General features: G+C 42.6%; 1 protein-coding gene across 1 annotated transcript in view; it reads right to left on the bottom strand.

Annotated features, from left to right (window-relative positions):
- DHTKD1 (dehydrogenase E1 and transketolase domain containing 1) overlaps positions 1 to 23,234 on the bottom strand; it is an 89,792-nt gene that overhangs the window by 6,876 nt on the left and 59,682 nt on the right. The window contains exons 14-16 of the mRNA XM_088468765.1: positions 22,884 to 22,966; positions 8,567 to 8,736; positions 5,444 to 5,529 (exon numbers count right to left, since the gene is read on the bottom strand). Coding sequence (XP_088324891.1) covers positions 5,444 to 5,529; positions 8,567 to 8,736; positions 22,884 to 22,966 — 339 coding nt within the window. The remainder of the gene's footprint in view (positions 1 to 5,443; positions 5,530 to 8,566; positions 8,737 to 22,883; positions 22,967 to 23,234) is intronic.

Below are 23,234 nucleotides of genomic sequence, written 5' to 3'. Positions count from 1 at the left end.
GGTAGGTGTATATGTGAAAGTCAACAATCAAGAGAAGACTTCACAAGAGTGAATATAGAGGGTTCACCACAAGATGTAAACCATTGATGAGCCTCAAAAACAGGAAGACCAGATTAGAGTTTGCCAAACAACATGTAAAAAAGCCATTACAGTTCTGGAACAACATCCTATGGACAGATGAGACAAAGATCAACTTGTACCAGAGTGATGGGAAGAGAAGAGTATGAGAAAGGAAAGGAACTGCTCATGATCCAAAACATACCACCTCATCAGTGAAGCATGGTGGTGGTAGTGTCGTGGCGTGGGCATGTATGGCTGCCAATGGAACTGGTTCCCTTGTATTTATTGATGATGTGACTGCTGACAAAAGCAGCAGAATGAATTCTGAAGTGTTTCGGGCAATATTATATGCTCATATTCAGTCAAATGCTTCACAACTCATTGGACGGCGCTTCACAGTGCAGATAGACAATGACCCGAAGCATACTGCAAAAGCAACCAAAGAGTTTTTTAAGGCTAAAAAGAGGAATGTTATGCAATGGCCAAGTCAATCCCCTGACCTCTATCCGATTGAGCATGCATTTCACTTGATGAAGACAAAACTGAAGGGAAAATGCCCCAAGAACAAGCAGGAACTGAAAACATTTGCAGTAGAGGCCTGGCAGAGCATCACCAGGGATGAAACCCAGCGTCTGGTGATGTCTATGCGTTCCAGACTTCAGGCTGTAATTGCCTGCAAAGGATTTGCAACAAAGTATTAAAAAGTGATGCACCTGACTATATATATCTTATGTATACCAGCATGGCCTGAATAAATATTTATAAAAACACCTAATGCAGGACGGTTTTATAAAAAATTATGTACATTTTGTCGAATAAATATCTCTTGTCCTAAATAAACCAAATGTGTGCACATTAAAAATACATAACATGTATAAAAAGCCACTTATCATACTCCCGTGTCTCTTAATGCATTAGGAGGACCGACTGTACGCCATAACATTTTAGCAGCAAAGTTTACCAGACATTGATATGGTTCCCCAAAAGTCTGTAAGCACTTATTCCTAGTTGTGTTGTGCTCAGCCGCAGTTCAAGTTCATTGGAAAAAACAAAATCCAGAGTAAATCCACAGATAAGATTCAGGAGTCCAGATGATAAAAAAAAAATCCAAGTGGCATAAGAAGTAGCTCAATGCATTTCCCTGGGTAAGGTAATCCCAGCTTCCTCAGCCAGCACTGGTATACATATATATGTCAGTCGCTGACAGTCTGCTGCCAGACTGCGTGCGGGATCCCACACTCGTACTGCACATGTGCAGTATGGGTCATGTGCTGGCGCAGAGGCGGCACAATCGGAGATGTGCGCACATCTCTGAATCGGACCAATAGAACGCTTCTTTAATCAACTACATGTTTCTCCAGGAATAGTAATAAGCTGAATGTGACTATGGCATCCGTTTGCAGATCCTTTGTAAGAATATAGAAGAAAAATAAATTACAATATTTATTAAAAATAACTGTAATTATGCAAAAGGAATTCCTTTTCATCATCAGACTTACAATTGTCAAATACATCTCTGCCATAATGTTAATATCCAAGACTAAAAGAGCGCCCCTCTCTTTACCAAAATGAATAGTGCTTACTCCAGCTCCATGGTTGGGGTTCTAATTTACATACACAAGTGTTGCAAGATCTGTCTACAGAACAAAAAGTGTATGCACACAAACATTGTGGAAATATGGGCAGTATGGTATGTGATTCAGGATTTCTAACCTATCTACTTCTCTTAAGACACAGACATCTCAGCATATTTTCCAACAACCCGAAAGTGGTTGTTTTAATAAAACCACCATGGTGACACTAAACGTAGGACAATGATTTTGGAGGTATCAACAATTACGTAATGGGGAGAAAATAGTTTGACACCATTCTCTGCATTGCAATGTAGCAGACAAGACAAGATAGCAGATAATCTTAGCCAAAATCAAGTCCATCCAGGTAAATAGTCATTATATAAAGAGGTTTTTAAACCCCTAATGCAGAAGTTTAGGCTTCCTGAAATAGATCTCAGGGGAATATCTTCAAACATCAAGGTAACTACATTTTATTTGCATCACAGTGACAGCAGAATAAATGGAATATAGGCACATTAAACTTCCAAAGAGGGCATGAGTTCCCTCCTTTCTTCTCATTACCCACACTCTGAAAGACCACAAGAGAAGCAGTAGAAGTCATAGCGCTGCTTCCAATTTTTGCCATGACGTCCATGGTTTGCTTAGGGAATGCTGCTGGAACAGCCTTGGCCTCTTCCATCTAGGTCAGACTTTCTGCATTGGGGAGTGATTCTATACCCAAATGCAATACCATGTTTGCAGGGCATGACAAATGTTTCTAAAATCTAGGAACCAGGATGAAAGTGTAGGAGCCAGACCACCGTCGCCCCCCCAAAAAAATTACAGGAGTGAGTGAGGAGCACAGCTCTGTGTTATGCAACTGTTATACACACTATACTAGTCTACAAAATGGTCACAGTTGAATGGATACAGTAAAATGGAGGCACCCTCACTGCTCTGCACAGCTCCCCTGCTCCACCCTCCAGTAATAACAGACCACATTTCACATAAAATAATGGTGCCAGAAAGTACAACCCCCCTCCCCTCGTGATCACACCACTATCCCTCTGAAGCCGCTCCGCAATCCCTGGCCACGCAAAGACCCTACTACCAGACAGAGCTGAGCTAAATCAGTAAGATCAGTACTGTCAGAGAGTAGGTTTCTCCTTATTTACAGCCTTTGTGAAGCTAGGGTCGGGATTTGAGCTCTGAGATTAGGACTGTCCCAGAAAAGGACAAAGATCCTGATTCAGAGATTTACACAAAGCAGATATTTTCACAGAGCGAGCGATTGTTTTGCACGCAGGAAAGCCGCACTGTGCACGTGCTTGATTGCATGGCGATTACTCTCGCACACAGGAACCACTCGCATAGTGAGTGACAAATAGTCAGCGTTTAGGGGTGGAAACGGATGGGATGGTTAGAAAAACACAGGTGTGTCTGACCATTTAAACGCCGTTTCTTGGACCTGCATAAATTAGCCATTGTAATCTGAGAGCTCTCTGCATGTCAGGAGAGCTGCAGTGTTTTACGGTTTGTCAGACTTGACTTACATGCTGCATGATTGGCAGATGTGCATTGATGTTGCCGATGTTTACACTGTTGCATGTCAGATGGATATGAGGAGGCAGCAGTGGGCATCCCTATGCTCGGCTAAGCTTTGAAAGGCATTAGCATATTTTAGCAACTGCGATCCGTAACAGATTGCATTAGTGTAAATCTCTGAATCAGGCCCAAAGTGTACAAATTAAGAAGCGCTCCACTCTAAATGGAATGTCCTTAATTAGAAAATATCTCCTTCAGGTAGGAGCTGGTTGATCCTTGTCCCCTGTGTGGCATAATGTGTACTGGCAGCTCTACAATGTGACATAATATGAACTATAGGGCACTGCTATGTGGCATAAAATGAACAACCACTGTGGCGAGAGGTGTTTCTATAAAGAGTGACAGGGCATAACAGTGCCCTTTGCGCTTGACATCGCACATAGGGGGCAGGGCCTCCAGCACCTTGAAAAGAAGCAGTGCCCGAAGCGTCTGCAAGAGGCTCCAGGCAGCTGTACACATGGCAGAGTGCCTACGTGTAGCGTCCAAAGGATGCTACGGGCAGCCCTGCCATAGTGATACTGGCTGCAGAGTGTCATTCCAGGCATCCTGCTAGCCAGAGGCAAGGGCTGTGGGGCAGCAATGGTGCAGTCCACAGAGCCCTGTGTTCTGTGCAGCGTCATCAGACGCATAACCCTAGTTATGGCCCTGCTATTAGGCATTAGGGAGGGAGGCCTTCAAACTGTTGCTATGGGGCTCACAAAGTTCTCTCTACGCCCCTGCTTAGACCTAACTGCAAACCTATGAAATGTCTAGATTTATCCCTATTCCTATAGCTTTGATCTTTCATGAAAACTATGAAATAAGAATCATTTACACAGAGTTTGCATAATTTTAATAGATATATTGTGAAACATGGGATAAATCTTGATTTCTTTTTTCTGCTTATATTTTATCTTAAAATATGTTCATATACAAAAAAATATATATCATTCCACATTTGTGTTTTTGCAATAAAAGTGCAAAACACATTTATGAAGGATGTTGGCATTTATAAATACTGAATAATAATAAGGCCCCAAAGTAATTTAACTTAAGACAGGAAGGTTTTTGTTTATTATTTTTAAAGCTGAAGCCAAAAATGTAAGAAACCCACATGCAACAAAAAAAAAAAAAGGAAAGGTCACAATTATACTGTAAGTCAGTACAGGTATGATGAATTCTATTCTACCAACTAAGGAACTGCGCTACCTAGAACAGGGGATCCACTGATGGTTTTTGCGAGGGACCCTTGCAAGGGGATATGCGCTTCACTAAGCCTGCTATGCAGGTTGTAGTCCAATTAACTGGTTCCTAGCATGGTAGACTGGAGGATGATCAACAAATAGATCAATACAAGTCTTGCCAATGCCAAAAGGGTAATAACAGACAGATGTCAGGCCACCAGCCAGAGTAAAATCAGGAAAAACAGTATGCAGCCAAAGTGGTAAGATATTAAGTAGGGGATGTAGTTAACAGACCGGTGGACGTCATGCCGCCGATCTGAATCCCGACGGGGGAAGCCTGGCGCTGGACTTAAGATAGGCATCAAAATACCGATGCCAGAATCCAGAAGGACGCCAGCCCGAATGAGGTAAAGTCTGGGGCACCCTTGGTGTTAGCTGCGGCGGAGGGCTGGGGGGGGAGAGTGTTAGGTTTAGGCAGCATAGTGGGGTTGTAGTAAGGGTTTTGTTTTTTTGGGGGGTGAGGGAGGTTAGGGTTAGGCACTCCTGGCGGGGGATAGGGTTAGGCACTAAAGGGGGAGGGTTAGGTTTAGGCACTAAGGGGGGAGGGTTATGTTTAGGCACGAAGGGTGGGGAGGGTTTGGGTTAGGCTACAAGAAGGGAGGGTTAGGGGGATAAGGGGGGGAGGGTAAGTGTACTTACCCGATCCCTGTCGGGATACCAAACATCGGGATGCCGCTGTCGGTATATAGACAGGAGGCATCCCGACAGCCGGCATTACATACCAATTCCATTAAGCAGGTCAGGAAACAAGCTGGATCAGTAAACAGGAGATTAGCAGACACAATTAGCAGTGAATGCTGGAGCAAAGCTGTGAAGCCTAATACTCTGGTATATGCACACACCTATAGAAAGAAGAACTTCGTCCTGAAGGGAGTAGAGAGCGCAAACAGAGCGGCAAGTCGCTAGTAGCCAAATGAAGCAGTGGCACTAAACCCGTAAGTACCTGCTGCGTTTCAGTGCTGTATGATTGTAATTTGTATTTTGGAAAATAAGAAATCTCACCTTGCACCCTAACTGTTTTTCAAACCTTGGCGCCACAAAAGTCCAGGGACCCATATTTTGTGGTTCTTCCTGGCTCCATAAGAAATCTAAAAAAAAAAAAAATAATAGTAATTTCAACTTTTCAATTTTAACATAACTGAGTTATTACAACAAATTATCGGTATGTTTGAAAATTCTATAGCCTCCATAACATTCCCATCAAATTGGTAAGTACTGATGTGCACAAAATTGCAATGTGTAGCTTGGGTTCTACTGAATCTGACCATGTCTGTACAAATTCACCAATCAAAGTAGATAATCTATTTATTTATTTTCTGATCAACTAATAGCTAAAAAGTGTTGCAAAGTATTATTTCCTTGTGATATTAGATCTTTAATTCCTTGTCAGAACTGTTATTTTGTGCGTGAAAGGGCCCAGAAACCTGCAGTGCTCGGAGTCTGCGGGGCAACCAGTCACAAACAACCTTAATAAATAAATAATAAATAAAATAATTAATAAAATCTAAAATAAATAATGATTTAATGGGAAAAGAAAAGAAAGACAAAATAAACTAAAGACTAGACTAAATAAAATTAGCAGAAGTCTTAAACACATTTGCAAATATATAACAAGCTCCCCAACACGCCATGGTGCTTCCTCTACCATGCAATCCAGGTGACACTGCTAGACTGTGGGTTAGAGGGCATGGCACAAAGAGCAATCACTAAATATTTAATAAACTAAAGCCCTCCCACCTCAGAGCCCAGACGTCAATCTTTTATTCAGTGCCTTGAAGCAAGGCACGTGTTTCTTTTTCTCCAGAGAGATGTTTTTTGTTTAATTTCTTTATTTTGGATCCCTCTGCCTCAAACCATGTTTACAGGGTGCAGTGCGCACATGGAGTGGGATATTAGATTAGTTAGGTGGCTGGATATCCTTGACGATGTCCCGCTCCGTTTCAAGAGTGTTCCAGGACCTTACAGATGGCTTCAGCTCTGGGATGCAGACGGTTAAGGTAGTGGAGCCACAGCCTACCTCCAAGTAGCGCTGGGCTACTAGCAGTTAGCTCCTGGCACCTGTCCTGTTATTTAGGCTCCAGTCACCGGTGGTAAAGGTCAGGGGATCGCTCCAACCATTGCAGCCTCCCCCCCTTAGAAAGAAATGGCAGCCAAGATGCCATTCTCGGAATACTATAGAAAGGGTTTACAGGCTTGTAAGACTAAAATTCTCTGTTGATCACAGTATAATTATTGCTGCTTTGCCTTATTAGAACATGTCTATCACTTTTGCAAAATATATGATAAGCTGCCCTGTCATGGAGCTTTTGCCTCTTGGTAGTCCAACCTCTAAAGCTGGGTACACACTATTGGGTGATCTTGCGATCCTCGGTGGATTGGTACAACCATCATATAGTGTATACTAGGGATGTGCAGGCTCGGATAGGTTCGAGATTGCACGTTGAATTTGGATTTTTCCCTCCAAAAAAACAGAACTCAGAAAGAGGCTAAACGTTATCTTACATGGACGAACATCATCATTCCTGGACAAAAGTCCAGGAATGATGATGTTCGTCCATGTAAGATGACGTTTAGCCTCTTTCTGAGTTCCGTTTTTTTGGAGGGAAAAATCCGAACTCAACGTGCAAACTCGAACCTATCCGAGCCTGCACATCCCTAGTGTATACCCCCAAATCCATTGTTTGATGAATGGGGTGGTCACGTCTTCCAATCTGATGTGCTGCACATCAGATAGGACGATGCTATGGATGATGCTGTGTTGTTATATGTAATGTAACATATAATGATATATTGTGTCATTGTACGGTGGTTCGTGCAGTGTGTATGGTGATGCGATACATCATTACATTGGATCGCCACATTGCTGGGTCGGCACATCCGTGAGAAGTGTACCCACCTTAAGAATGCCGACTTGGTCCTAAAATTTCCTTATATTGGGTCATGTTTTCAAACATAAAGCAAATTTACCCGCATCTGCAATTTACTAAAAATACTGCAGAAGAGAGTTTTTTTCGTGGCAGACCAGTCTGCTGCGAGATGTGTGCTTTTCTCTTCTAGATAACCCTCTTTCTAACACCTGCTGTTGATTGTGCAATGTGCATATTTCCCTTTGCTTAATGGGAATCTTAACCCTTAAGTTAAGGTTGTTAAGGTATAGATCACAGATTTGTCCCTCTGTCTGCCAGATGGGTACAGACAAGTCAGTGGTGTAGTGTACAATGAAAAATCAGCATAATAGATACCGCTAGAAATACGTACACATTCACAGTGGAGACTGTTACTCTGGTGTATATGGTTTGAGGTGGGGGATAGCTGAATCAAATTGTGGTTTAGTATGTGATTTTTTAAAACTGGCTTATATCAAATAGTTTTTATTACATTATGGTAAAAATACATCTTATATATGCCAATACTAAAAGAAGCAAACAGTTGACTGTAGAAGGTTGGTTTACAAAACACATCATGCAAAACACATTCTCTCATTACCAAACTCTGCACAATCTATCTAATCTCTTTAAGACTCAGATTGATAAAAACCTTAACAACATTTGTAGTTGGGTAGGCTTAGGACCTGCCTCATTTTGTAATCTAAAGCTGCATGAGGCCTATGTGCCAGAGCTGCAATCCCCCCCACTGCTCAGGGCTCAAGGCCTGTAGCCTAAATTCAACTAACAATGCAACCTTAGTGTTACACGGTTAGTTGTATTTAGGCTACAGGTAAAGAGAATTAGGGATGGATGTATTAAGCATCGCATCAGTGAAGCGGTACATCCTGCTGTTCATTACCGCAGTATGTACCTAGAATATCGCAAATGACAGCTCTCCCAATAAAAGCTGTCCTTTGCGATGGCTATGGACAGAGGGACTTCCGGGTTTAACACCCAGAATTCTCTCTGGCGTCCTTCTGCGCATGAGCTGAAGGATGCTGCCAGGAGGGGGGGGTGATGGGAGGGATCCATAGGCTTCTATTGGGTAACGCCACCTGAAGATGTTACCCATCGGGACGAAGCACCGGAATGCATCGCAGTCCGATGCTTTGTACATATGGGGAATACAGTAACACCACATTTACCGCATTTTCCCGTACATCCCGCCCTTAGGCAGAAACGTATTATAAGAACTCACCTTTGGCTTTTGAAAATTTGCTCATCTCTTGTTGGAGAGATTCTAATGGGAATGGACATAGTTCTTCTACCCTAATAATTGCAAATTTTTGTCCTTGCTGTCCTAGAGTCTCTTTTTGTTTAGCCAAAGCATAGTAATGTTTCCCAGAACATAGTATGACTGTGTTTACACTGTAGGGAGAAGAAAATAAAATTATACATAATATCACAGCTGTATTGGATAACAGACAGCAACAGTCATGTACCTATAAGGGAATGTAAAGCCTCACACAACTGCTTAGATGTGTTTGACACTGGTTCAAAAAAAGAAAACTGTTGCAATAATGCTTTAAAACTGGGCCCACATGGACAAGCAGAGGATGAATCGGGTGCTGTTAGAACAACTGCAGCTAGCTAAAGCATTAGACTCATAAAAGTAGCACAGAATATATATCAGCTCAGTCAATTCCTGCACATTAATGTATCTAAATATGCGAGGAGACCAGCATGTAACCAATTCACACATTTTAATCATACAAGCATTAATTTACCAGAAATGGCCACAAATGCATTTAGTCTCTGTACTGTGTAATGATCTTTACAAACACAACATGCTCGTTTGTTTAATATCAATGTTATTGGTTTTCCAGGACATTTATTTAATGCCATAAAAATGAAGAGTTACAGTATGGTAGACTTACCTTTGTTAACTCTATTTCTTCGTAGTCCATAGGATCCACAGGGAATACCGTGTGTGGTTGGAGAGATCTGGGCACCAAACAGTTAAAGTTTTAGCTCCCAGGATGCACTGGTTCTCCTCCACATATACCCCAAACAGTTTTGTAAACAAGTCCAAGGCATGAGCAGGAAGGAGGAGAAGGAAGAACAGTATACTCAAGAAACACGAAATCAGTGATCAAGAGAAAAAATACCCATTGAAGCCAGGTGCGTCAGGGTGGGCACTCTGTGGATCCTATGGACTTCGAAGAAATAGGGTTAACAAAAGGTAAGTCTACCATAACTCTTAATTTCTTCTTCAGGATCCATAGGTGATCCACAGGGATGCTATGGGATGCAGTCCCATAGCAGTTTTCCCTAAGGGTGGGGACACTCCTGAGCACAAAGGAGAATCCGACGTCCAAAGGAAGCATCCTGAGAGTCAAATGTATTAAAGGTGTAGAACCTGAGAAAGGTGTGGACGGAAGACCATGTGGCTGCCTTGCACAATTGTTCAGCAGTAGCGCCAAGTTGAACCGCTCATGAGGATCCCACATACCGAGTAGAATGTGCTGTAACCCTGATTGGAACAGGAAGATTATCTTGCGTGTAGGCCTGAGAGATTGGCATGCGGAGCCAGATTCTGTTTGTCAGCTGGCCAGCCTTGCTTGTGAAAGCTGTACTACACAAAAGAGAGAATCTGATTTCCTAAAGGAATTGGTACGATCCACGCAGTGGCGTAACTATAAATTTTGCTCCCCCCTGCCAAAAAGTTACTGGCGCCCCCCCCCCCCCCCCTCCTTCCCCCCAAAATGGCATTTTGGTAAAAATAAAAACAAAAAAGCATTTCTTGTGAAGAAAACAACAAAACATACTTTTATTTTTGACAACTATCTGAACTTCTTTCTCCGTGCCTTGGCTTCAGCAAAGTCATCCATAACTTTATCCATGTTAAGTTTTCTAGTTGCCTCACATTCTATGCTTAAAAGTGAAAGTCCCTGCAGCCGCTCCTGAGACATGTTGCTTTGAAGGTAATTCTTGATCAATTTGAGCTTTGAGAATGATCTCTCGCATGAAGCCACTGGTGACTGGTATGGTCAAGAACAATAGTAAAGATGTGCAAATGTTACAAAAGCTGTTTGCAATAGTACAGTTTTCCACGATCAGCATATGTGCAAAATCAGCTATGTTGTTTAACTTCTGAATGTCCACCTTTAGTGCAGTTCTCAAGGTTAGCAACTCTTCGGCAAATGAGCTAGACAAAAATTTTGGATACAATTCTACAATCTTGTTTGCTGACCTGACAACTTCTTCATCTATCGCCTTTAACAAGTTGTCAAGTAGTTTTGAGAGTATTCTTGACCACCATACAATATAGAGCATTCTTGTGACTGACATACAATACAGGAAGAACTCTTATCACCACCTTACCGTGCAGAAAGTATTCTTGCAACTGTCAGAATGTAAATCCTACGCTGCTGAAATTATTGGAACACTGGTAGTTGTGACTGGGGGGGGGGGGGGGGGGGGGGCTTGTCTTGTGTATTTAAAAAATTAGAAATCCTCTTATCCCACCTTCCCACAGAACACCTACACACCAGTGACTGGTATGCAGCATACATGGATCACTGCCAAAAGAATATACCAGTGGTTCCCAACCTGTGCGCCGTGGCACCCTGGGACACTTGCAGGTGTACCTCAGGTTGGTGGTCCAGCACCAAATGAAATTATTTATGGTCAAAGTAATGTAAATATGTGAATAAAGAAAAGTGCAAACCTGTCCACCACATAACTGACCCTAAGGATGATAGATAAGCACAATTTACTTCACTTTACTATTTTACTCGTTTTTTTTCTGAATTTCTCAATAACAAACTTAAACTTAGGGTTGCTGTGAAAACAATGCTAATACTCTAGGGTGCTGTTATTCAAAAAGTTTAGAAACCACTGGGATATAGAGTAATTGCAAACAATTCTGACCTGCAGCATAAAGCTGTCCTTTATATTGAGACTTTCCTGTCATCAGTTGAGATGAATGCATTAGTCTTATTGCTAAATACTAGATTTTGAATGACATTAAAGACAATTTTTAACATATAGAGACCATTACTCACAGCAATATATGGCTAATGCAGGGGCCTATCCAAATTCTATGCAGCAACATAGAACATCACAGGGGTTGCTAAACCATAAGATCAACAGTTTGTTGCCAGTAAAAGACATTTGGGGGTAAATTTACTAAGATGGGAGTTCTATTAAGAAGTGATGTTGCCCATAGCAACCAATCAGATTCCAGGTATTACCTTCTAGAAGGTGCTAGATAAATGAGAAGTAGAATCTTATTGGTTGCTATGGGCAACATCACTTCCTAAATAGAACTCTCCTCTGAGTAAATTTATCCCTTGGAGTTTAATTCAGTAAAAGATTTAAAGAAGAAAGTTCCTCCAGTTCTAAAGTCTACCTTTGCACCCGTGTTATTTTTCAAGGTTGCTTTCCTATAATGTGCCAGTATGATTTGTTTATGTGCATGCCAAACATGAATTCACACTGAAGTCAAGCTTGGCATGCACATAAACAAACTATACTTGCACATTACGGTATAGCAACATTGAAAACTAACAAGGGACCCTTGAGAGAGGACTTCTGAGTTTCTTTCACAAAATGTTCAATTAGGCGTTTGATCTAATCCATAAAAACATCAAGCTATTGACTTTTAAATGCAACCAGCACCCATTTGCTGTCACTCTCAGTGACTGCCTCCCTCATTTCATATGCCGAATGTTCCTTAATATACCACATTAACATTATTTCCCCCACCACCAACAACAAACAATACCTGGCTGTGCCAGTGTGGCAGTCTGGCACCAAACATCAGATAAAGCTGTCTCTGCTGAAAGTCTTTCATGTCCCAGGAACTTATTATTGGCAATAATTATACTTTAGACCAGCATCCCCTAATTTTATGTTTCCTTGTTCCATAATAGTCACACACAGTGAAGATCTTGTGGTACTTTTATGTAGGGCCCGGCCGGACTCTCACTGTCTAGGATTTCTTACAGTTCTGAATAGTGAGATACAGAGAAACGTGGGGACCAGATGCTGCGCACAACCTATTTCCTGAACTCTGTATATTCTAAATATATTCTAAAGTAGTAGAACCCAAAATGATGAGAGGGTACCAACTAAGAACCAAATGTTGCTTTTACTGATAAAAGTTTCACAATAATAGTCACTACAATTGTAATGCAATATAATATGGTGCCTGTAAACCATTGGTTATACACCAACAGATTAAACAAACAAATAAACACAATGGACAATGCTGCAATATGTCAAAATTGTCAGAAGGAAAAGTAAACAAATATAAACAAAAATAAACAAAATATAGACAAATGTAGACAAAATATAAATAGCAAATGTGCCGATCTATTTGTGAATAGGCACTGGTACTGGTCTCAACCTTAGATGCCGCCAACTGAATAGTCAATATGATAGAGATGGTTAAAGTATAGTGTTTAGTCAGGGAGATCTAGCGGCGTCCCGCTAGTTCCAAAGGGGTACCTCGGTGGTATGCTGTAAGTCCTGTGGATGTCTGTACGTTGCCCGGGTTATTCTCCGTGTAGTGTGGGGGAGGCTGGCTGTGGCGAGCACCGGGGATCACTCTGCGTCACGGGCGCCCTGAGTGCCGAGATCACGGACACTGTCCCTGTTGCCAGGGGGCAGGTCCGTGCGCGTGCACCAGGTGCCGGACAGGGGTGCCTACGGTCCTGGCTTGCGCAAGCCGGGGGCCGCAGACGACTCTGCACCAGAGGATACTTACCCGGATGCCAAGCTGCCGGTCCCGGCGGTCTTCGTCGGCGGTGATGGCGCGCTTCTGTTGCTCGCTAGTAGATTCAAGTTCCGGTAGTGGTAAGCTGAAACAGTTGGACGGCAAATGTGGTACTGGAGACGCTGTTAGATAGGGATTGCAGTGTTCCTCCAACGCGTTTCGACCTGTCAGGTCTTCTTCTGGGAGTTGAATTGTTCTAGTACTGCTGCTTGAGCCTTCAAATACAGCGACAATGTCTGTGATTGGTTCAAATTGTGATTGACAGGAGGGCGGGTCACCTTGGTGATTACATCCTCCTGAGCGTGCTATCTATAATGTGTAGCTGATAGGCTGGATAATAAGGTTCCACATACATAGATGAATAGGTATGATATTGCTTGTATAAATGTATCTACACATATATATATATGCAAAGTATACATATATATATATATATATATATATATACACATACACACAAATAAACGATAAAATAAAGATAAATAAAAATAATAAATAAAAAATTAATTAATTAAATAATTAATGAAGAAAATAAATAAATATAGAAAGAAAATAAATGAAGAAAATAAATAAATAAAGAATAACTAAACCAAAAATACTGAATAGAGATGAAATTAATAAACGAGTGGAGATATATCCCTAGGTGTCACCTAAGGTGTAATTGATACATAAAGGTGAATAAGAGTTTTCCTTATATTATTGTCTAACGGGATATAGATAGCTCAAACCTAGACCTCAATAGTATATTATCATATTGTATATTGTGTATATGAGAAAGTGAAGCAAAAAGAAGCCAATACTTCTGTAATCATATCCGAGTAGGGGGTATATGGGGTATACGGTCTGCATAATGAATGGAATGGAATAGTAATCTAATTTTTACATATTATGGATTTTACCTCATTGTCACGATTCAGACCTTTAGGATGAAAAGTTTGTAATTTATACATCCATTCTAGTTCCACTCTATTTATGAAGTTATCAAAATTGCCCCCTCTCCAGTTTGGTTCAACTGTCTGTAATGCTATAAAACTCAAATGTTTTGGATTATTATCATGATGATCATTAAAATGTTTGGCTAAATTATGGCTGTCCAATCCCTTATTTATGTTTCTGACATGTTCCATAATTCTTACTTTCAGGGGTCTAGTAGTTCTGCCCACATATTGTTTCGGACATGTACATTGTAGAAGATAAATGACATTCTTATGGTTGCATGTTAATGTTTCCTTGATATTGTATGTATCTCCTGTTGAGCAAGATTCAAATGTCGTAGTTGGTTTAGTGCTTGTTGCTCCTGTGCTTCTGCATCCGGAGCATGAATGGCAAAGGAAGAAGCCATTTGATGGTGTACATAAAGTGGTCTGTATTGTTTTTTTAGGCGGAATATGGTTCTTTATCAATTTAGACCTCAGGTCTGGTGCCTTCCTATATGTTATTTTGGGTTTATTGGGTATTAATCCTGCCAGCATATCATCCTCTTTGAGTATTCCCCAATGTTTTCTTAGGATCTTTTCTAATAGTCTACTTTGTTGTGAATATTGTGTAATGAATCTGACTTCGTCGTTCGATGTTCCTTCCCGATTTGTGCCTGATACTTTATGAGTCAGTAAATCAGCTCTGTCTCTATCTTGTACTGCCTCTAGTGATTGAAGTATTAGGGTTTGTGGGTACTCTTTCTCTTCAAATTGTTTGGTGAGATCTTCACTCTGTTTCAGAAAATCTACTTGTCTGGAGCAGTTTCTTTTTAGACGTAGGAACTGTCCTTTGGGTATGGCTTTAAGCCAGTTTGGATGGTGCCAGCTTGTTGAAAGAATAAAGCTATTGACATCTACAAGCTTTTTGTGAGTATTGGTGTGTATCTGTCCATCCTGTATGAATATATTGAGATCCAGGAAAACGACGTCAGTCTTACTGTAGTTGGCTGTAAAGATTAGATTGTTCGAGTTGTTATTAATTTTGATCAGAAAATTCTTAAGGGTGTTTTCATCACCTCTCCATATGAAAAAAACGTCATCTATATATCTCTTCCAAAGCACGAGGCCTGCCCCAAGCTCTTGAGTATGCCAGATGTTATGCTCCTCCCACCAACTCATAAATAAATTGGCGTAGCTTGGGGCAAACCTCGTGCCCATTGCCGTACCAGTAATTTGTAAGTAGAATTTGTTGTCGTACCAGACATAATTGTATTTAAGAATATGTTCTATGCTTTGTAATATGAATTCGCACTGTATTGGAGGTAATTTGGGATCTTTCTCTAGATGATAACGGATGCTGTTGATCCCCTGTTCATGGTTTATCACTGAATATAAAGATGTCACGTCTGTAGTGACTAACCAATAGTCATCATCCCATTGTACGTCCTGTAGTATATTGAGGATATGTGTAGTGTCTTTAAGATGTGCTTTTTGTTTGTGAACGTACGGTTGAAGTATGGAATCTAAATATTCTGACAAGTTCGATGTCAATGATCCTATTCCAGAGATTATGGGTCTTCCTGGGGGGTTGACTGAATTTTTGTGAACTTTTGGTAAGTAATAAAATACCGGAATGATTGGATGATCTGTTGTTATGAATTTGTGTTCCAATTTTGTCAGGATTCCTGTTGTCAAGCCTTTTAGTATATGTTGATCTAATTTCTTTTTAAATAATTCTGTGGGATCATGGTCTAATTGTTTGTAAGTTGTTGTATCCCCCAATATCCTAATGGCTTCCGTGTGATAGTCCTCTTTGTTCAGGATGACTATCCCTCCCCCCTTGTCTGCTGGTTTGATGATAATTGATTTTGTTTCCTGAAGATCTTTTAATGTTTCACATTCTTTTCTAGTCAAATTACTGGTCCTTGTTGTATTGGTATTCAATCTTGCGATGTCCCTTTCTACCATATGTGTGAATGCTTCTATTTGAGTACCTTTCATATGGCTTGGGTAGAAGGATGATGCTGGTTTTAAATTTGTATGTCTAAAGGGATCTGTCTCATTATTTGCTAGATTTCGGATTTCCGCTGGTGTAGTTGACAAAAAGTATTTTTTTAAAGATAACTTACGCACAAATTTGTGTAAATCTAAATATGTGTTAAATTTATTGATGTTGTTGGTGGGGGCAAATTTGAGTCCTTTGTCCAGTAATTTTAGATGATCATCTGTAAGTGTGGTGGTACTTAAATTGAAGACTCCTCTTCCTCGTACCTCTTGTTTATTTATGATTTTAATCTTGTTTTTTTCCCCTCCTCTACATCCCCTTCTGATTTTTCCAGTTTTCTTTTTGTTGCTTTTGGGATATCGAGGTGTTGTTTTATATCTGAGATCCCTGGTGTTTTTGGGGTTTGGTCTAAAAAAGAAGAAGGATCTTGTTCCTGTGGTGTACATGGCTGGAATGACTTGTGTCTAATTCTGTGTGTCACGTGTTCAGTGGATATAGCTGGTACTGATGTTTGATTAGCTTTAGATGTTTCGCCACTTATTGAAGATAATAATTCATTAGTGTTATTGATTGACCAGCCAATATCTAATGATTGTCTGGCGAGTGCGTCGTAATTTGGAACACTATCTAATTCATACACAGAGAATGATTGATTGGAAAATTCCTCTAAATTGTCAATGGATGAATTGAATGATTGTTCTGGATTGAGTTCTGGTTCTTTTATTCCAGATGTTTTTGTATTATTGTGTATTTGTGTCATATATTGTTGGTAGGTCAAGTTTAGTTTCTTGTATATAGGACTATGTTTACTACGGAGTAGTTTTGGTGTTGTTTTGGTTATATGTCCTTTCTTGTTTTGTTTGCCTCCAAATTTATCCCTAAGAATTTTCCCTTTTTTGGTTTCTATTAGGCCAGTTTCTCCTTTTTCGATTCTTTTTAGTGTCAAACTCGAGAGTGTGATAAATTCTGGATCTGATTTGTAAGGGTCAAGTTGTTGATCTAGATTTTCAATTTCTGGTTTTAGTTGGTCTAATTCTATCGTGTGTTGATCTATTAAAAGTTTTATTAGTTTAAATGAGCAGTCTTTAAGAATATTGTCCCATTTAGTCATAAATTCTTGGTTGTCATGATTACAGGTGGGTGTTTTTATCACATGTAAACCTTTAGGTATGGTGAGATCACTACCAGCCATCATATATGTATATGGGAAGTATGTACTGTGGGCTACTGGCTCTAGTCTCCCCCCCAACCCCTATTTTTCCAGGCTCTAGTCCCCCCCCCAGCCCTTATTATTACAGGTTCTCTCCCCCCCCAGCCCTTATTACAGGCTCTCTTCCCCCCCCAGCCCTTATTACAGGCTCTCTCCCCCCCCTCCCCTTATTATTACTGGCTCTAGTCTCCCACCCAGCCCTCGTTTTCCAGGCTCTAGTCTCCTCCCCCAGCCCTTATTATTCAAGGCTCACTCCCCCCCAGCCCTCATTTTCCAGGCTCTAGTCTCCCCCCCCAGCCCTTATTAGTCCAGGCTCTCTCTCCCCCCAGCCCTTATTTTTCCAGGCTCTAGTCTCCCCCCCCAGCCCTTATTATTACAGGTTCTCTCTACCCCCCCAGCCCTTATTACAGGCTCTCTATACCCCCCAGCACTTATTACAGGCTCTCTCTACCCCCCAGCACTTATTATTACTGGCTCTAGTCTCCCCCCCCCAGCCCTTATTATTACAGGCTCTCCCCCCACCCCCAGCCCTTATTACAGGCTCTCTCTCCCCCCCAGCACTTAGTATTACTGGCTCTAGTCTCCCACCACCCAGCCCTTATTTTTCCAGGCTCTAGTCCCAGCCCTTATTATTCCAGGTTCTCTCTCTCTCCCCCCAAGCCCTTATTATTACAGGCTCTCTCCTCCACCAAGCCCTTATTTTTCCAGGCTCTAGTCTTCCCCCCCCTGCCCTTATTTTTCCAGGCTCTATCCCCCCCCCCCCACTGCCCAGCCCTGTATCACCGCCGCCGGTGATTACCGTCTGGCCGCTGCTCCCACGCCCCTGCAGGCCGCACGCGCTCGCGGTCCTCAGGCAGCGGCTGCCCGCTGCCGCTCACCTCTCAACAGCAACCAGGAGCCAGCACTCTGACAGCACAATGACAACGGCTCCGCCGGCTCCCTCGCACCTGGCCAGTGACAGCAGACTCGTCCTGGTCCTCCTCCGATCAGCACAGGCAGCGCAGCACTGCACTGACTGAGCACTGGACACGGCTTCCACTCTCTCCCCCTTGCTTCTTTGGTGGCTAGCGCCCTCATTCGACGCCGCCCCCAAGACACCGCGGGGGCTGCAGGGACACTAGTTACGCCACTGGATCCACATAGATTCAAAGAGCACAAACCACATCCAAGGAGGCTTCACCTGCAGAAAGATCCGAGGACTGGAAGGCCGGAACCACAATCTCTTCATCCAAATGGAACCGGGATACCAGTTTAGGGAGGTACCCAGCCCTGGTATTGAGGACAGCTCTGTCCGGATGAAAGATCAAATATTGGGGGTGACAGGAGAGCACTGCCAAACCAGATACCCTGAGGGCAGAGGAGATAGCGAGGAGAAAGAGCGTCTTCGCTGTCAGCCACTTGAGGTCTACTGAGTCCAGAGGTTCAAACGGAGGGCCAGGGCCTTGACAGGGTCTGATGGGGGACCTGTACAAAATAATTGCTGGGGAGGACTCCTCATGAAGGTGAGGCCGTACCCCTCAGAAACCACTTCTCGGACCCAGGCATCTGTTGTTCTTTGACACCAAGGGTCGGAAAATTGAAGGAGTCGGCCTCCCACCCTCGGATCCCCCAGGAGGAGGCCCGCCCCATCAGGTGGAGGGTTTATCGTCAGACTTGGAAGCTGGACGTCTGGCCGACCAAGACTGCTTGGATCGCGACTTGGTGGTCTTGTGAGAAATAGACTGCGTGGGAAAGGACTATCCTCTTGCCTTACCCTGGGGGCAAAAGGACAGAGAAGAGGGCAGCCTAGACTTAGAGGGAGGTGCTAATGGCAAAAAGGCAGATTTTGAGGCTGCCACAGTAGCCACAATCTCGTCCAACTCTGCGCGGAACAGCCTGTCTCCATGAGAAGGGTAAGGATTCAAGAGCCTTCTTGGATCCAGTGTCTGCCTTCCAGGACCGTAGCCAAAGGACCCGGCGGGTGACTACCGAGGTCACAGATGCCTTAGTCCAATATTCAACAAAGCTTCTCCTAAATAAGAGGCCGCTTCCTGAATATGGGAGATGTCGCCAGTTGTTCCCTGGTAGCATCTGTTGGTACGCTCTCTAACAGTGCCTCTGCCCATCCTTTGATAGCCTTCGCCACCCAGGCAGCAGCCATAGCCGGCCTAGTGATAGCGCCAGAAAGTGAGTAGACCAGTGGTTCCCAAACTGTGTGCCGTGGCACCCTGGGGTGCCTCGGGACACTTGCAGGGGTGCCTCAGCTTGATGGACCAACATCAAATCCAATTATTTATGGTCAATGTAATAAAAATGTGGATAAACAGAAGCACAAACCTGTCCACCACTACATAACAGAACCTAAGGATGACAGGTGAGCACAATTTACTTATTATTTTATTTTTTTTACATTTTTCATTAACAAACTTTTGGCCTAGGGGTGCCTTGAAAACATTGCTGATGCTCTAGGGTGCCGTTATTCAAAAAAGTTTGGGAACCACTGGAGTAGACTGACTTGAGACAAGTTTCTAGTTTTTTATCCGTGGCATCCTTAAAGGGAGGATGTAGACGGTAAAGGCAGCGTAGAGCTTCTGACTAGGTGTACCACATGCGAATCAACAGTAATAATAATGAACCCCTATACACCTGGTAGTTGAGGGTTTAAATTAGAGCAGCACGGATATATATAACTGATAGTCAGAAAGTTTAAGGCAGTATATCACAACAGCAGAGTTAGCACAAGTCACATACAATACATATACAGTGCATCTGGAAAGTATTCACAGCGCTTCACTTTTTCCACATTTTGATATGTTACAGCCTTATTCCAAAATGGAATTAATTCATTTTTGTCCTCAAAATTCTACACACAATACCCCATAATGACGTGTAAAATTTTTTAGATTTTTGCAAATTTATTTGAAAAAAAAAAAAAAAAAAACTAAGAAATCACATGTACATAAGTATTCACAGCTTTTGCTCAATACTTTGTTGATGCACCTTTGGCAGCAATTACAGCCTCAAGTGTATTTTGAATATGATGCCACAAGCTTGGCACACCTATCTTTGGGCAGTTTTGCCTATTCCTCTTTGCAGAACATCTCAAGCTCCATCAGGTTGGAGCTTGAGATGCACAGCCATTTTTAGATCTCTCCAGAAATGTTAAATCGGATTCAAGTCTAGGCTCTGGCTGGGTCACTCAAGGACTTTCACAGAGTTTTCCTGAAGCCACTCCTTTGATATCTTGGCTGTGTGCTTAGGGTCGTTGTCCTGCTGAAAGATGAACAGTCACCCCAGTCTGAGGTCAAGAGTGCTCTGGAGCAGGTATTCATCCAGGATGTCTCTGTACACACGGGGGCCGCTGGCCTCTACAAGGTCCCCGACGCCAGCTTTTAACTGCCCCGGTGGTCTAGTGGGGGAGCGGACGAACCAGTCGCCCCACTGCAGCGTCCTCCGGCAGTTCTGCACAGCAGGTGGTAAGGACTGCACAACATGTGATTCCCTGCAAGCGGGGAATCGCCTTACCTGTACTTCGTGTATCCGGCTGCAGCCCTGGGTCCCCAGTGGAGTGGCTAGCCGATCCCCCCTTGCGCCCGGCATAATCACCGGACCACTCACCGGTGTTGCGGCGCCAGCAGCAGCACAGACGCCCATTAGGAAGTCTTGCTGCTTGCTCAGATAAATAATCAAACTCATAGAAATAAAGCTTGGTATATGGAGGAGGACCAGTGCATCCTGTACATAATTGTTTGGTGACCGGTTCTCTCCAACCACACACCCCATGGTATCCCTGTGGATCCCCTATGGACCCTGTAGAAGAAAGTAAATGAAAGGAAAAGCATACAATGTTTATGTAACAGCGTTTATAACCATTAGTAACCAACAGCTCCTGAACAAAGCCGCTCTCAGAAGTACTCATGCTTTACTCATTTATGAACATAGGGTCTAATTCAGAGATGTACGCTATTCCGATGTACACACAGTTTAGCGATTAGCAGCCGTCTGGGTATGCTTCCGAGTCACACTGCGCATGCATTGAGGTACATTACCATAGTCACTCGCAACAACTTTTCATTCTCAAAGTGATTGACAGTTAGGGGCCTTTGGGGGAGATAACGGGTAGTGGCGCCAAAAACCGCAGATGTGTCTCGTCCATTGTGTCCATTTTCAGGGCATTTCGTAGCCTGCATCTGCGATCCCGTATGCAGATAAAATGGTTCCGATGGCCATTCTGTGCAATCATAGGGCTACTCAGATAGTTAATTATCAAATAATCTATGATGGTGGCTGCGTATTTGTACACAGTTGCTTGGATTTGCAATGTCTGCGACTTTTGCATATTTTCACACATCCGCTGCGTATGAGATCGCAGCTGCGATTGCATTAGCATACATTTCAATAAGGCCCATAGTTTTCAAAATAAGTATTTTGTTTCAGAATCTCATCTATTTAGGAAACTAAAGGCCCCCACACATGGTAGTTATCAACCGACTGGATCGACATATTGTTTAAAAAGTGCCGGGTGTGGGCATAACGATGATCTCTTGAACATGCAGAAAGATCTCGACCTGTCTTTCACGATTTGGCACACATCGTTCCATGTGTAAGCACAATGAACGATGTCATGGACGATGAACGATTTGTCGTCACTTTTCCCCTCCACTTCCCTCCACCATTTTGTGCCAGCCGAAGGGGCGACAGAAGATGCATTGAGAGGTTGTTTGCTGCCAAACGATATATCGTTAACGATTTCAATTCATTAACAACCCATCTATATCGTTTGTACAATCATTCCATGTGTATACACAATATCACAAATCGTACCGTGTGTACCCAGTTTAAGCTTAGCAGTCAGGGCCGTAACTAGGGTAAGTTATTATTATTATTACCAGTTATTTATATAGCGCACACATATTCCGCAGCGCTTTACAGAGAATATTTGGCCATTCACATCCGTCCCTGCCCCAGTGGAGCTTACAATCTATATTCCCTACCACATGCTCACACACATACACACTAGGGGTAATTTTTGTTAGGAGCCAATTAACCTACCAGTATATTTTTGGAGTGTGGGAGGAAACCGGAGTACCCGGGGGAAACCCACGCAAGCGCAGGGAGAATATACAAACTCCACACAGTTAGGGCCGTAGTGGGTATCGAACCAACGATCTCAGTGCTGTGAGGCAGTAATGCTACCATTACACCGTCTTTGCTGCCCATGGTACAGGGCACCGCAGGGCAGTGGGTGTTGTTTGGGCCTGTCAATTTTCCTGTTTATTATCATTCTCACTTGTAGCTTCCTCTTTTTTTATCCCCAGCATCCCCTGGCCTCCCCTATCTCTTCCCTGGCCCTTCCCCATGAGGCCATGGCCCTTTTTCAGGTGCACTATCTTATGTACCTTTTTAAAAAATAGCAAGGGGGGGGGGGGGGGCGCCAATGCTCCCTCTGGCACAGGCCACCAAAAAGTCTAGTTACGGCTCTGTTAGCAGTCATCTAAAAACAGTATCACCCATCTCAGTATGAAGTCTTAAAATGTTGACTTGCATGAAAAGACAGAAATTGTTTTTATTACACAATATGTGATTACAAGTGTGGACTTGTCTCAAAAGCTCAAGAATTTCAACTCCATCTAGAAGAGTTGTCATATCATACTTGTGCAAAATATATAAATGCATTATTACCATTTAGGGTCAGCAACTAACTCTCCAATAACAGGTCTAAATGTTCTTCCTGGAGCCATATCTTCGAAGCTTGAAACTGCAGCCTGTCATAAAACAATAAAACCGGTTTAGAAAGAAAACCTCCCCTACAGAAGATAATTTTAGTGAACTATTTGCCAACAAAAAAAAAAAAGAAGAAATACTTATTCCCATGTTATATATGTGTACAAAATATTGCAGCACTGAAATTGCGGATTAATCATAAGCAAAGTAATTCAGGATCATGCTTTTGATGGGGCTGACTCTAAGTTGGGAGCAAAGCATTCCCAACCCTGAAAAAACAAGTACACAGAAAGAAGTTATCAACAGATG

Source organism: Taudactylus pleione, unplaced genomic scaffold (genome assembly GCF_031769625.1).
Source record: "Taudactylus pleione unplaced genomic scaffold, aTauple2 ptg000086l, whole genome shotgun sequence".
Classification (NCBI taxonomy): domain Eukaryota; kingdom Metazoa; phylum Chordata; class Amphibia; order Anura; family Myobatrachidae; genus Taudactylus; species Taudactylus pleione.
This window is presented reverse-complemented; position numbering and strand designations above follow the sequence as displayed.